This window comes from Daphnia carinata, chromosome 10 (assembly GCF_022539665.2).
Source record: "Daphnia carinata strain CSIRO-1 chromosome 10, CSIRO_AGI_Dcar_HiC_V3, whole genome shotgun sequence".
NCBI lineage: Eukaryota > Metazoa > Arthropoda > Branchiopoda > Diplostraca > Daphniidae > Daphnia > Daphnia carinata.
Genome location: NC_081340.1, coordinates 5,370,779 through 5,385,916, shown reverse-complemented (window position 1 = coordinate 5,385,916; position 15,138 = coordinate 5,370,779). Strand labels below are relative to the sequence as shown.

Below are 15,138 nucleotides of genomic sequence, written 5' to 3'. Positions count from 1 at the left end.
GGATCAAAGTGTACGGTACTTGCTACAAATTTTACTACTATCACACCTGCAGGTATGCCAAGGATTTGGAATGGTTGCCCATTTTTCCAGGAAAAGAGCCAACGTGCGTATGAAATTAACATATGCTCTTCTTCGTTTTTCCCCCCTGTTTGTCTATTCCGATTTCTAGGCAAGTGATGCGACAATGGCCCACCTCTTTCCCTCCCCTCCAGACTGTTAACACATCATCGATGATGAATGATTTCACGGCGCCATTGGGGCGGCAAAATTATTAGAAAAAAGGTGGGACGAAAATGACCGTTTGTGTAGCATCAAGCGCAAAAAAAGAAGTGCGTGTAATAACACAACAAAACAAGACCGAAAAAAGAGAAAAAAAAAAATGTAATATCGAGTAGGGACAAACGTTAGAGAGGCCAAAGAAAGAAAAAAAAAATTTGTTTTGACGCAGATTGATGGATTTCCCCCTATTCACACAATATATTTAGATATATAGATATACACTTCCTCTGTTGGCCTCGTGTTTATCCAACTTTTCATCAGCCATTTTCCCCTACGTACACCTCGCCATATTCTCATTTTCAAGAATCCATCCCCTTCGCCTACGCAACTCAGACCCCCAAAAAATTTTCGGCCATCGATTTTCGATTTTCACCCTCCAAAAAAAAAAAAGAAAAAAAAGAAAAGGGGTCCAGCGTTACCGTTAGTCCACTCTCCATTGCCTCGCCATAACTGCCTACGTTCAAACATATCAAACATCGAACGCGTGTTTATATGTGTATACAGCACACACACACACACACACACACCGAGTGTATATAACTAGATATGCCCCATCACATTTCTTTTTTTTTTTTTTCATGGTTAGTAGAACATTCAAGGGTAGTGGGGGTTCTCCGGTCTGCCTTTCTGATGTAATAGTCACGTGACCGGAACCTTGAGAATCGACAAGAAGGGGGGGGGGGGACGAACTACAATGAGTGGGGCAGATTTTTCATTGCTTTCATATCAAAAGAGTCCAAACAACATTTCTGATCAGCATCTGGAAAACACGCCGTATCGCCAAGATCCCCCCTCTCTCTCTCTCTCCGCTACTTCGACAAGAGTTTAACAGGTTGTCCCTCCCCCGTCTCCCCCCCCCCTCCCTCTAAACATTTTCCTCGTCGTAGGAAATGGATGGTGACTTCCGTCATCTTGAGTTGTCGTTTCATGATCAAGTTGCGACCAAGACAGGGAAACATAACAAACAGAAACCGAGTCAAGTTTGAAGGTGGCTGACTTCTTTTTTTTTTTTTTTTTTTTTTTCCTACATGTCTCCTCTTTTGCCTATCGTGTTATCGGTGCGGATGACTGGCTACGAAAAAGCTTGTTAAATCCCCTCAAAGTACATGCATACACACGCAAAGTAGAGAGATGGATGTGGGCCAGGATACAGAGAGTCCCATTTTTTTTCCGAGGGGAGAGAGAGTTGACACACGAAAGAGGACCACGGGAACGACATAAAAGTGTAGCAAGTGGTGCGGCATAACGAGATCAGTTTTGTTTTTCTTTTCGTTCTACCAAAAAAACCGTCTATTTCCCGATTCCGCATCCTCGCACGCCAAGGCTTTGTTTGCCTTTCCAAGTCAGCCAATCATTTTTATAAAAAGAAAAGATTATCTTTCAATAATTGTAATTATTCTGAACAAGAGGCCTCGCTGACAAAAGAAAATGACTTAAACAAAAACCCCCTCCCAAAAAACTCAATCTTCGTTATTTAATAATAAACCGACAACAAGAAGAAAAAAAAATAAATAAAGAAAAAACATGAGGGGAAGTTCTCTATTCGAATCAACTGATATACTGAGCGACGGTATAAATCAAATTGATTGCCGGCAGGCCCAATAGATTTTCCCCTTCTCGTTTTCATTCACATTTTCTCTAATGCAAGAAAATTGTTAACCACCAACGGAAACGAAAAGCCAGGAGGAAATGGAAGAACCGGCTCACGCACAAGCCCCTTCTCCTTCTCAATCACCGTTCTGATGATGTTTACACGATCAAGAAAATAACTCATTGACTTGCAAAACAGTTTCCAAAAGGGGGTCTGACTAAAACATTATGCGGCCTATAGAAACTATTGGAATTCTCTTTCAAATCATTCCAAACACAACTGATTTAACTCTGCGAGTGTTTTCATTTCGAAAAGCACGAAAAATGTACAAGAGAAAAAAAAAAAGCGGAGGGTGGGAGGAACAATAGAGCAATCTGTCAAGTTATAAATGCGTATCCTGCAACAGGGTATATAAATATATCGACCCTTCGGCTTTTCAACAAGGTAAGAAAGAATAGAGGAAAAAAAAAAAAAAAAGGCTCCCTTTAATTATTCATTCATTCACCATAAATACCAGCGTTGAACGACCGCGACTTGACTGTACGAGTTCACCTCCAGGCATCTCTCGTGCTCACGTTTCTTTTCTCATTGTTTTCTTTTTTTCTTTTTACCTTCATCATCATCCTTCAACAAAAAAAAAAGCTCGGCCGGCAAAAGGCCGTTTCCCTCTTATTTTATTTTCCAAAGAATATATTATACAGCCCCCTGAAAATGAAAAACGCAGACGACCGTCATTAGACACTCAGTGTTATGTCTCTCCCCCCTTACTTGCTCACCAAGTTGTCGGTGCTGCCTTCGTCAAATCAGGCAACAAGTTCATTATTATTATCATCATTCTCGTCAACAACAACAACAAAAAATGAGGATATAGCCCACACACACACACACACATACTGAGCCAATGCAAACGGCAAGCCAGCCGCCTATAACCACCGCCACTTCCGCCAGGTGCCCAGGTGTAAAAACAGAGACGCCAGGCCGATTGTGTGTACATAAAAAGTTATTCCTTTTTCCCGGTAAAAAAAAAAAAAGGCTAGGCACGCGCAATAACTTTGAAACTAAAAATAATAAAATTCTTTTTCCCTTTCCGAGTCGGTTTTTTTTAGGAGGTTGACAGCTGATATCATTTCAATGAAAGAAAATGATTACATCAGACGAATAAAACAAATAAAAATAACATTATAAAAAAGGAAAGAGAAATTCTGCGTGGGGATGTAAAAAAATAAGTTTCTTTTTTTTTTGACATTCTTTGGATAGATCGTTCTCCATATCCCCGATATCTATCTACTTTTCCTTTTTCTCATTCTGTGTGTGTGTGTGGCGTGCGTGCGGGTTGATTTTTTTTAAAGGTGAATGCGAATCAAGCTCGCGCTCATCCCAAATATAGGAAAGAGAAATGATGAAGGAAGACGAGGCAAAGAAGACGGAACGAAGAGATAGTGTGCAAGGAAGAAGTTGCAGCTCGTGGTACACAACGGGATGATGGATCTCTTTCCCTAGTTCTTTTTTTCTTCTTCGTTCCATGGGAACGTGCTAACAAGACGGCACCAATTCACTCGCCCAGCAGTCGACAAAAAAGGCCAGAATAAATTTCTATAGTACCAAAGTTTTTCATCGTAGCATTGAAAAAAAAAATGATCCAACTTGAAAATACCCCACGCAAAGCGATAGAGATCTGAGCGCCCAGTGGAATATTACAACCTAAAGAGGGTGAAGCGCGCGAAGAGGCACAATTTCAAATAGCCCCCGCGTGTCTTCTCGCCATTTGCGTGCGTTCAATCGCGGGATTAAAAGAAGAAAAAAAAAACAACATCCTTGGGGCACGTTTATTCGTGCCTACGAGGGGAAGAAAAAATGGACAGAGTTTTGAACATGGCTCTTTCAGCAGTGGGAGTAGTCAGTGTAGGAGCTAAAAAGCAATAGCCACCAAAAAAAGTTATGACTATTTCTAAATTCTATACATTTCCTCTACGTGAACGCACGGTATCGCATATTGTACACGCCTCCCACCAAAGAACAGGTAACGATAATGACGCTATCCGGTGTGACTTTCCATTGCATTGAATAATCATAGAATATATACACTCTTTTTGTTTTTATATTTTATGATTATGCGAATGGCTCAGGATCTGAACATGAGAGAGAAAAAAATAAGTTAACGACTTTGGCCGTTAACACGACCGGGTTGGATGCTCTTGAATAAACATCCGTTGGAAAAAAAACAACGACATAAACACCCAACAGGAAAAACTGTCGGCCATTTCTTTTTTTTTTTGTTTCTGTACTTAACAAACGCCATCCGAAAAAAACAAAACAAGAACTGGATAATTGACATTCATCACGCCATGTCCGTAATGCGACTCAAAGAGCTTCAGGGATCGACTACTATTGGCGAACGCAATTTTCCTTAACGCCTTCGGTCACGGCCTCAATTAAAAACGTTTGGAATTTCTACTTCATTTAAAAAAAAAAAAAAACACAAGAAACAGGTCTACGATATCGATTACTTAGAAACGCAAGGCATTTTCAAACTTTGGATGATTTTCGGACAAAGAGCGAAGGGTGTCGAAGGCCTGTGGCCGTTTGGGTTTCGAATTTCCGGTGTTATGTACCAACAGGGGAATTGGGACGAGGTTTTGGATGAAAATCTTATTGTGCGTGTGTGTAATGGCTAACGAATACAAAAAATAAAGAAGACGGGGGTCGACTAGAGGTGGAAGGGAGGGGTCCTATCCGACACCTGGTCTTTCGGGTATTGAGTTTACAGTTTTTTTTTTTGTGTGTGTTGTTGAAATGATGGACAGCTTCATTCAGCCAAACTGACGGGAGCCTTTTAAATACCCCCGTAACTAATCGCATCATATCGAGTCTATTGTAAACGTAGATTGTCTGTGTGTGTAAAGCTCGTCATTCAATAGGATTCCCATCAGCCCCGAGACTCTCATCCCCCCAGAAAATGTGGTGGAGGTTTAACGTTCCACGGATCAAGACATTCAACTCCAAAGGCTTTTTTTCTAGACTCTATTCAAACAGAACATGGACGGTGACAATAAAGATGTCTTGCAGGAGAACCATCAAGACACACACATGTCTATACAACAAAACACACAACAAACACAATCAAGCGGTATCGCCGATTGAACAAGAACGCCATCAGAAGTCAAAGACGAAAACGAAAATCAATTTGTCTCAGGCCGTTTTTTCGGTAGGGACGCCATCGTTCGTAAGATTCGAAACCTCCAAAAAAGGAAGAAGAAAAAAAAATAGCCGAGTTGACCACCCAAAGGTCCCGACAACTAAACATTGGGACTTGAAGCATCCGAAAGAAAGACCCCCCATCTGGTCCCTTACCGAGAAAAAAGAAGCGAAAATGTAAAAATGAAAAGAATAGAGAAACCTGTTGGTTTAAAATAATCGAACAGACGGAGAGAGAGGGAGAGAGAGAGAGAGAAACGTTTAAACGGTTTTTTAAAGTCCCTCCAATCTTCGCAGTAAGGGGGAAGAAGAGGATCGCAGATCTATGGGCCCGACACGTACAAAGTAGAGTACAAAACTTGGCTAAAGCAGAGAAAGAGATGGTCTAATCAGCAGCAAAAGGCCAGGTGCAAACAGACACACAGACGAGTTCTTCCGTACAAACAACACACGCCCCCTCTGGCACGCCAGTGTGTGTGTCTCTGGCGCATCAATAGACATCTATTATGACCCCCCCCCCCCCTCCTATAACCTATTTTTCCAACCCCTCTTCACCTTATATCTTTCTCTGCATTCTCGATCCTCTTGCAAGCAGCTGTTGCTTGTATTTTCCTTTTTTTTCACCCTCCCCTCGAGAAAGCGAAGAAGAAAAAAAGACAAAACGTTACAAGAGAGAAATGAAACACACAAATCACGCTACATCATCGCCGGGCCTGGATTTCTACTCCCAATCATTACAGGCCTTGGAAAAGATTCTTGCCGTTCGAAAGAACAAAAATATTATCGACGATTTGTTATCAGAAAAAAGAAGAAATTCGAGGGAATATTTGAGATGAATGATAACTTGTTTTATATAGATAGATACGCACACACACGCACACACACCTGTGTTGCTGGCCCTGTACAACTCGGTGTTGCCTGACCACAAGCCCCAAGAAAAAAAGTAAACGGGAAAGAAAAAGAAAAACGGCGGTTCATTGTTGATTCGTATCAGGACCGCTCGTTTTCATGGATCCTTTTCCCTTCGAAAAAAAACAAAACAAAAAATCATTATACTCAGTCGAGTCGTTCTCGACTGTAGAATGGAAGCAAAGTCCAAACATGGGTCTGTTTCAGGGTAATGTTTGAAATAGACTACATTATAACCCTAACTAACACTAGCCGTTACGAAAAACCTTTTTCGGACGAAATGGAGAAATAAAACAAGTAGAGGAGATAAAAGTCGAAGCGAACAAAACAAAAAGAAAGTAGTCAATCGTCATTCCACTTGAAAATGAGGGTCTGCGCAACTCTTGGGGCCCTTCAATTGTCAAGGAGGAACCCGACTTTGCCCAAATATGGGTGTGGCCTGTCGTGTCCCGAAAGGATGTCTCAATTACGTCCATATATCTACAACCCGCTTATGTTTTTCTCTCGAGCTTTCTTATATTTTTTTTAAAGGAATTTTTATTCGCACACGGACTGACAGTCAACCACTCACATAAAAAGGGGCGATCATTTTCTCCGAAAAAAAAAAAAAAAGATGGGAAAAAGCTATTCGGCCGGCGCCTATGGCCCTTTTCAGATACAATAACGCACTATGTGATGGAGAGAGAACGTGAACGACGCTGTATCATGTACCAATAAGAAATAAAAATGGAGAAAAAGAGAAAATTGTACAGTAAAACGGGGAAAAAAAATGTGTTGTACAACATCAACCAAGCCGCCTGCTGTTTGATTGATCGCTGGGTGCCCGGCCATTTCCTGGGTGAGATGGCCCGTCCCCCCCCCCATTTCCTATGTCTTCTGAGAAATGCCCAGACTTGTTGTCCAAAATCACCCAGTCTCCAAAAAAAAAAAACGAACTACCAAGTCAAGCCAAACGAGCAATCAAAAAAAAGAGCTCCATTGTAGCCAATAAAAGAAGAAGAAAAAAAACAAACATGATGTAATACGAATCCATCTTTTTTTGGGGGGTGTTAGCTTCCATGGGACAGACCAGCACGTCCGGCGGGATTTTGAACGCAACATAAAGAGCATCGGTTCTGATTTTTTTCGGCGCCGAAATGTCCCAAAATTTAAGAGTCTTTCCTCCGTTTTTTTTTTTTTTTTTTTTTTTGTAGAGGATCACGAGCCATTGATCCATCAGCTGGTGGTACACATAAAAGCGATCCCTACTTTAACGGGCAAAAAGGGAAACGAGAACAAACGAGCGCAAATGGAAAATCCCATAAAAAAAATGACGACTTTGAAAAAGTCAAGTTTTGCGCATCAAATCATTTTTTGAACAAAGTTCGAACGGGTCTCGTTATAGAAAACCCGACGATAGTTTGCCATCGTAAAAAGTCAACACGGCGGTACATGGAACTCTGCCCAATAATAACTTGAAATTCAAATGGCTGCGTGTGTGGCATAACTTGTCGTGAAAAAAAAAACATCTAAAAAAAACCTTTACGATTTCCCAGCAGCTTTTAAATAATTGGATTTTTTTTTTTCGCTGAGAAAATCAATTTTGTTGTGAAAAAAAAAAAAAAGAGGTAGACTTTAGTTTTTTGAGTAAAGATATTACTCGTTTAAACCGGAAACAATAGAAAAATAAACTCGAAAAAGAAAAGGGAAACTGATCCAGCCGGACATGGCAGCACAGCTGACAAGTCAGAGAGACAAGACGGACAGAGGCCTGCATCCGATATCCTATAGCTCAGACATCTTATGTCAAGTTTCTATGTCGTTATTTACGTACAAGAAGACAAGCAAGATGCTCTTGCGCTCCTCCGGTACCACATGTTCATCCCATTCCAAAAAAAATAAAATTCCAAAAAAAAATAGGTTAAAGCTCAGCTTACCTCGTTGGCAGAAGAAGGCCGTGCGGGTGTGCAAGTCAGAATCCAAACAACCCACAGGAGGTACTATTACCATGAGGGTCTTTAGTTGGTAGTCGGCCATAAACACCTACACGACGCATGTCATCTTGTTAGGGAAAAGAAGACTGGAGGTGAGACACCGGTAGTTCCTCTTGTTGGCCTGTCAAGTTGTAAAGTGAAACCATTTGTTAGCAATCTTCACGAAAGAGCTCAACATCGCCTGTTGCTATCCACGAAACAATCCCTCCAAAAACAAATCACTCGCAGCTTGTATCACATCTCCTCTGCACACACACACACACACACACACAAATAGTGAACGTACACATATAAACACATTACCGATATAAACATACAATCCATCCTCTCTTGTCCCTATATATAATACCATTTGTTCTTTTTTTCACGGAGTAACGCTAACGGTCGATGAACCAACTCCTGGGACTGGCTGATGGATCGCTATATGGTACACCCCGTATACAGAGTGGCTGGACTCCAGCCAAATGGTAACATGTGTCACTTTCAAAAGACGTCGAGCGCACGCGATCGGGTGGGTGATCAAGACACACAGTTCCCACAAAAAAAATAAAGACGGGAGGGAAAGAAAAAAGTTTCCGGTAGGATTGTTCTTGTCGTGTGTGAACGGACGACCCCAGCCGCATTCAATCCTTCTTGGCTTTATTTTATTTTTTTTTAAAAAGAAAACTATTGCGGCCATCAAACGCAAGTTTCTCTTTAACAAAAAAAAAGTGTTTCTTACGCACCATTGGTGTGTGTGTGTGTGTGTAATGTATACACAGAATACTAGTCGTTACGCACAGAAGTGGAAGGAGGGGGAGGAGGGCGAATGAAGTTAAGACGCACGAACGTCAAAGAGTGAACGCAAGACGGGAGTTCCCCAGGTTATTCCCAGTCGGACTGTAACGAGCATCGAGTGCAGTTCAGCTTCATTAGACTTTCAAGCGCTTGACAAAAGAAAAAACATTTCAAACAACATTCGTGATGATTGTGGTGACACCATTAAGCAGCTGGACATTGGCCATCCTGATGTGCTGGACATGTAAGTTTTTACCTTTTTGCAATCGGACTTTTTCTTTTCTGTTTTGGATTACGAAAATGTTGAACGATAACATTTTCATTCCTCAAGAATTTTCCCCTTAAAAAAAAAGTTGTTTTTAAGATAGCGGACACGGATTGGTGATGCGGGGTTTGGAGGGTCCGACACAGTCCGTCACCCGCGGCACAGACATCATCTTGCACTGCCGCTACGATCTGGAAGACGGCGACCGTCTTTACGCCGTCAAGTGGTTCCACGGCACGCGGGAATTCTACCGCTTCCAACCAGAGTTGCAACCGCCGGCCCGATCTTTCCCCATAGAACATGTCTACGTCGATGTAAAAATGTTTTTGAAATATTCTTCTTTAAAAAAATTAATCGATTTCTTTTCAATTTCAAAAAAAAAACTCGACTTGAAAAAAAAAAAATGTTCTGATATTAATAAAATTATTCTCGTGGCAGGTGGAGTCGTCCAATGCAGAGAAACTTGTCATACGCCATGTTGGTGCGCAACTTTGAAATTTAAATCAAGAACTCATGTCAAACTACAAATTTTTTTTTCTTTTCTTTTCTTTTCGGGGCTGCTGCTGCTGCTATCTTGACTACAAAATGGAAATGAACGGGTCGCGTGACGGATGGGTTTTTCGTGACATCGTCAACATCGGAAATTTATACAACACGATACAAAATTATTTAAATACAACGAAAATGTTTTTGAAAAAAATAAAAAATTAAAAAGTCCCCGGGACGTCAGGTATCTACCGTTGTGAAGTATCAGCAGAAGAGACTTTCGAAACAGACTACCGTGAGATGAACATTACGATAGAAGGTACAACACAATGCATTTTCTTCACGTAGCAATTTTAGCCATCGATATTGCGCACATATGCAAATTTTTTCGCTATCATCAATTATGAAACAAAGACGCACCTACGGCCGACCCTGTCATTTACAACATCCAGTCACGCTACGCTATCGACGATGAGCTACGAATAAATTGCACATCTTTCCATTACGGACCAGCTTCACGTCTCCACTGGATAATCAACGGCCAAATGGTAAAGCATTTTAATTGCTAGGACGATCAATTATTTTTTTTTTAAATATGTGCAGCAACCTCATAGAAATTCTTATAACTTAAAAAAAAATTCAAGAGCAAAAATTCCCCCCCCCCCCCCTTTTCTGAATCGATACAGAAGAGCGATGACGACGATGAGGTGACGCTTTACCCGACGCGGTGGCGGACGCCATTGGCCGCCGCGGATAGTCAATTCGTCTCCGGAGCAACGCCGGAAGCTTCCACGACGATAGGATTACACATCAAGAGATTGACTGGGCAACATTTTGGTAGCGGGAATCAATTGACGGTTGTGTGCACGGCATCGTCAATAGGCTCGGCTCACCGACGTTCCAGCGCCGTTAAAGCCGTTCTGGATGAAGGACTAAGTAGCAGACAAGGGCCTCTAGTCAATCCTTTGAGGCCGTCGACAGTCTCGACTGCGGCTGGCGATAAGCGCCGATCAGCTCAACACCCGACAGGTCAGTCATTAATTATAACAAGGGGGGAAACGCATCCCTGCCAACCATCTCCCACGGTTCACAACGTCCACCGATCCTTTGCGTAAGAAAAGACATCCATCCGTCACAAAGCGCCCTCTCCCTCCCTTTCTATAATAAAATCAAGTGAATACATATATATAGTCTGTGTGATAGACACAATATATCAAGCGCAATAACAGGGAAATAAATAACGAGCCTTGTTTGCCATCCTTTTTGATGCTCCGAGCGAAACAACCAACAAGGGACCTTGTTAAAAGTTATCCCCCGAAAAAACTTTTTCCCCGTCTTCTTTCGTTGTTGTGCCTTTATGAAAAACAAAAAATTGCCATGTTTTCCCATGCCCTGATTTGCCTATTAAATTTATCTCCCAACAGGTGGATGTAGTGGGCTAGCATCGAATTTAGTTGCCATCATCTTAACAACAATACAGTTGGCATTGTTTCGATGATAACAACTACATCACACACACACACACACACACACACACACACACACACAGCACCAAATGCGATCGCGAGATGGACCTCACACCGGATATGGGACGAGCTGACCAAAAGGAGGAAACCGCCTGGGCGCGTTTGAAAGAGAGGAGGGGGACAGTGTGTGGATTCAATCTTCATTACGATGTTCAATCAAGCGTTGCTGGCGCAATAGCAAAGAAAACGAAGACTGGTTGGGTGTTGCTCGAGACGTTGATGGATTTGCTTTATTTTTTTTTTTTTTCTGCTACAACTGTGTGAACCTCTACGCTGAAATGGCTCCCACACCCACACGACAAAATAATAGAAACGGGCTGTATTAATGTTGAACTGGCCGAAAGCGCTTGGACTTTTGTATAATAGACTTGGCAATCTCTCGTTTCTCCTCCCTCTTTTCTTCAGCCGTTGTATCGACCGCGCACGCACGCAAATAAGTGTACAGTTGATTTCGCTTCTCAATATGGTTAACATCCGACAATTCCCAAGTAAAAACGGCTATAAAACACTGCAGGGCATAATGCCGCCTCATAGTCGGAGCGCTCGCCTTTATCCTCCTTTTTTATATTCTACGCGTTACACATCGCATCATTGGATGGGAAATTTTGAAAAGGGTAACGGTGGTGGAGGAACAAGTTTTTCCTCATCTCTCTCGAAAGCAATTAGATTGGCATGTCCATATGCAGAGTAAATGCTTAACAAAAAGAGCGAAGAAGTGCTCAACTCGCAAGAGATCGGAGCATATATTTACATATGAAAAACGAGAGGATGGATAAGAGGGTTCATACCCCCAGGGTAGGGGGTGGGAGAAGAGGGCCCTCTTCACGAAAAAAAAAAGTTTTCTGCGGTAGTTGTAATATCTTTTAATCGGATCAATTTCAAGCAGCTTTCGGTAAACATCGATAGCGGTAATTGGAAAAAAAGAAATTGAAAGTTACAACATCAAATTGCGAGGCTTAAGGGTCTGGAAAAAAAAAGAAAAGAAATGTTAACTTTGTTTTGTAATGAATTTCAAACTTGTCGGCAATGTCTTAATGATTCCCGTAACGAAAATAGTCCCCCCCTCCTTCTCCGAATATAAAAAATTGCCTTTTTCTTTAAAAGGGATTCGCAAACAAACACGAGTGCATTGAATATAAAAAGTTTTCCTTCCAAACTCGGCAATTTAAGAAGGAAAAAAAAATCGGATTTCAACAGCAGCTGTGCAACAAGGGCGGCACGTCCTTGTGTAACTTTTCTTTCTTTTTTTTTTATCGTGACAAGTATAAACATGTTCCCGGAAATTCTTTTTTTTCTTTACCATAATGAGCAGAAAGAAAATCGGTCCAATTTGAGCCGATGCATAAGAAAGAAAACTTACAACAATAACAAACAATTCAAGCGAAAAAAGGGAATGCATTTCAGTGCTGCGTGCGTGTACGTCTTAATAATGTGGTTGATATGCTCGAAGGGACAAACGCAGCGGGATAGGACTCATCCCAAATTCGGCTCATTTTTTTTTGTTACAAATATAGAAGAATTTTTTTTTTTATCTAGTCATCTTTTAAAAAAAAGGAAGAACAAAATAGACATATGAAAAAGTGTGTCTTCATGAAAATCCTAACTATTACATAGCTCCTTTTATAGAAATGCTTTTTTCCAATTTTCTTTTCTTGGATGTATCAGCAATTTCGGCGTGCCTTCGAGCGAGATAGATAAAGACAGTACGGCTGACAATTCAAAGCATTTATATTGTTTTCGATATAAAAGTAGGGATGAAAAAAAGGGACAAAAAATTCCAACCCGGTGTGTTAGAGAGCGGGGGGGGATGCCCGTCTCGAAAGATAATTCCCATCTCTACCTCCCTAGACTGTGTATTCTTTTTTTACGATTATGGAAATGATTTTAATCAATCCCGCGTCCATAATAATAAAAATGGATAAAAATAAAAAATAGGGATGGAAAGAAATAAGAATAGACCAATTTGACATTAGTGCTCAAGATTTCTCTATACGGTTCGATCGTAAATCATAATTGTAATACGATCTCTAATAAAACTGAAAACATTTGCTGACCAATCTCTCCCGATCGAGCAAAACATAAGAGATGAAAATGCAAAGATACTAAAAAAAAAAAAAATGTTTAAATCCATCGATAAGAAAAATTGCCTTTCGAAAAAAAAAAAAAAAAGTTTTGAAATATCCCAGATGATTTAAATTATTCCGTGTGAGATGATAGGTTCCAAGAAATGTAAGCGCATAGCCATCGGGATCCGTCGCCACGATCGGGTAAACGAAAACGTAGAATAGGCTGACGTGATCGGTACAAAAGATCGATCGCGTAGGAACAAAAGAAAACGATCCAAACTAAACAGTCAGCGAAAATGGATCCCCAAAAAAAGAAGAGCGACAACCTATTGAGAAAATAAGACCAAACACACTCACGAAAATCAATGTAGTAGCATCAAAGCCCGGCCCACAAAAAAAAAAAAAAAAAAAATAAATCCCTTCCCCCTAAAAAAAGTGTTTTTCCCTTCTCCACTCGAGTAATCTCTCACTCGTTTCCAATAAAAGCGCCTTCGAGTTCCATTCCACTGTCTATAGACTCTTTCACTCTCTACTTGAAGCTCAACTCGAATCGAGACAAACGTGCACTTGAAACAACCCACTCACGTTTGTGTGGGCATCAGCCTCAAGCTCCTTTTTGGCCGACACTCTCTCACACACGACAGTTTTTTTCTTCCCTTTTGTATTCGATTGCTTTCACATCGGCCTTACTAGATAGACACACAAAAACTCACAAAATCAACGAACGAGAAACACCCGGCTTTCCTTCCCTTTTTTTGCTGTTGTTGCGAGAGCATCAACACTTTGGGGGAGATAAAAAAAAATGACGCGAAAAAACATTCGATTTAGATACGCAGCTGTGAACAAGAGTTGACTAGCAGATTGGATCAAACCAAATGGAAACAAGAACCATCAATGAAAGAGGCCTAAACAAACCGAATTTGCAACTTTTTTTGAGTGACAAAAACCAATTTTTTCAATAGCCTGAAGCTTGTGAATGTAACTTTATAATTAATACCACTCGTGGTCTGAATGTTTGATCACGACTAAAAACACTCTCCCCGACTCATTAGCTTAGAGAGAAGGAGAGAACAAAGAGGCCTATTATACATAGGGGATCACGAATCGATTAGAGGGATAACAAGAACCCAGTTGGTCTTAAAAAACTAACAAACAAAAAAGTTGGCTACACACACTCAGCTAATTGAAGTAGGAAAACTTTTGCTCGTGACTTACCCTAATTCCAATGTCGTGGAGTTTCCCTCTTCTTAAATCAACTGCGTCCAAATCGGCAAACAATTTCAATCGGCGCAGGTTATTGATTACACAAGTTCAGGCAAGTCTGAAATCACTATTTCACTAAAGTTTTGCTGAAATTCCTTTCACTGTAGCAGGTGGCGATCAGTTTGTGTGGTGAAGAAAGAAAAAAGGAGGGAAAATGCGTGCAGCACACGGCACGTGCTCCACCAAAAAACATGGAAACAGCTTGAGGCATTCGTCGTTTCCAGATTCCCAAAAAAGTTTCGTAATAAAAGTACCGTGAGAATTGTCATCAAGTTATTGCAGGTGATGGCTGAAAAACTTGAGTGAAAGAAAAATGCGAAAAGTTTACGTGGAAGTTTGGGAGTCTTCCTCAAGCAAAAGTATTTAAGGATCACAGACATGTTCCCCTTGGCGCCACCGAACTTGGAATGCCTATGTCTTAGGTCCAACACGCGACAGGAAACTGGTCTTGTGTTTGTCTTTTGTTTCTTTTTTCTAATTAATTACAAATTAGGGGAAGGGGCACCGTTGCCACTGATATCGTTACATCATTTTTCTGATTTAACTTTTGGTTTTTCAGTTTTGTAAACTGAAATGGTTTGGAATTATCTGAAAATATAATCTAAAAAACGATGCATCATGTGTGACACATTTTCTTTTGGATCTTTATCGAAAATTTTCCACCTGATGGATTTTTTATTCAACGCTGCTTGTCCAAACATGTCGGAGGGGGTTGGGGTTGCTGGGTGACTCTTGTCGTCGGATTTGGACTGCGATTGTTCATTTCCATTCCAGTCATTCCACCATTCCACAACGAGTCCAGAAACCG

General features: G+C 41.0%; 2 protein-coding genes across 4 annotated transcripts in view; one reads left to right on the top strand and one right to left on the bottom strand.

Moving 5' to 3' along the window:
• LOC130695948 (uncharacterized) overlaps positions 1-14,761 on the bottom strand; it is a 50,027-nt gene extending 35,266 nt beyond the window's left edge. Inside the window, exons 1-2 of the mRNA XM_057519019.2 lie at positions 14,283-14,761; positions 7,891-8,068 (exon numbers count right to left, since the gene is read on the bottom strand). The gene's annotated coding sequence lies outside the window, so the exon portion shown is untranslated. The remainder of the gene's footprint in view (positions 1-7,890; positions 8,069-14,282) is intronic.
• On the top strand, positions 8,817-11,385 carry LOC130695933 (uncharacterized). 3 transcript variants are annotated; one of them, XM_057519001.2, is made up of 7 exons: positions 8,817-8,968; positions 9,089-9,303; positions 9,428-9,470; positions 9,705-9,794; positions 9,890-10,023; positions 10,162-10,504; positions 10,900-11,385. In XM_057519001.2, the coding sequence occupies exons 1-7, from the start codon at positions 8,911-8,913 to the stop codon at positions 10,971-10,973; spliced, it is 957 nt and encodes a 318-aa protein (XP_057374984.1). In that variant the 5' UTR covers positions 8,817-8,910; the 3' UTR covers positions 10,974-11,385. The 3 variants fall into 3 exon arrangements, with proteins under 3 accessions (XP_057374984.1, XP_059353125.1, XP_059353124.1); XM_059497142.1 differs by having other exon boundaries at positions 8,831-8,972; positions 9,093-9,303; positions 10,165-10,504; XM_059497141.1 differs by having other exon boundaries at positions 8,837-8,972; positions 9,093-9,303.
• Positions 14,762-15,138: the final 377 nt, after the last annotated feature.

What these genes read in the sequence shown, in the direction of transcription:
- LOC130695933 (XM_057519001.2), top strand. Translation starts at nt 8,911, where the DNA reads ATGATTGTGGTGACACCATTAAGCAGCTGGACATTGGCCATCCTGATG. An exon ending in CATCCTGATGTGCTGGACAT is followed by an intron (nt 8,969 to 9,088) that starts GTAAGTTTTTAC and finishes GTTGTTTTTAAG; the next exon opens with ATAGCGGACACGGATTGGTG. An exon ending in GGATAATCAACGGCCAAATG is followed by an intron (nt 10,024 to 10,161) that starts GTAAAGCATTTT and finishes GAATCGATACAG; the next exon opens with AAGAGCGATGACGACGATGA.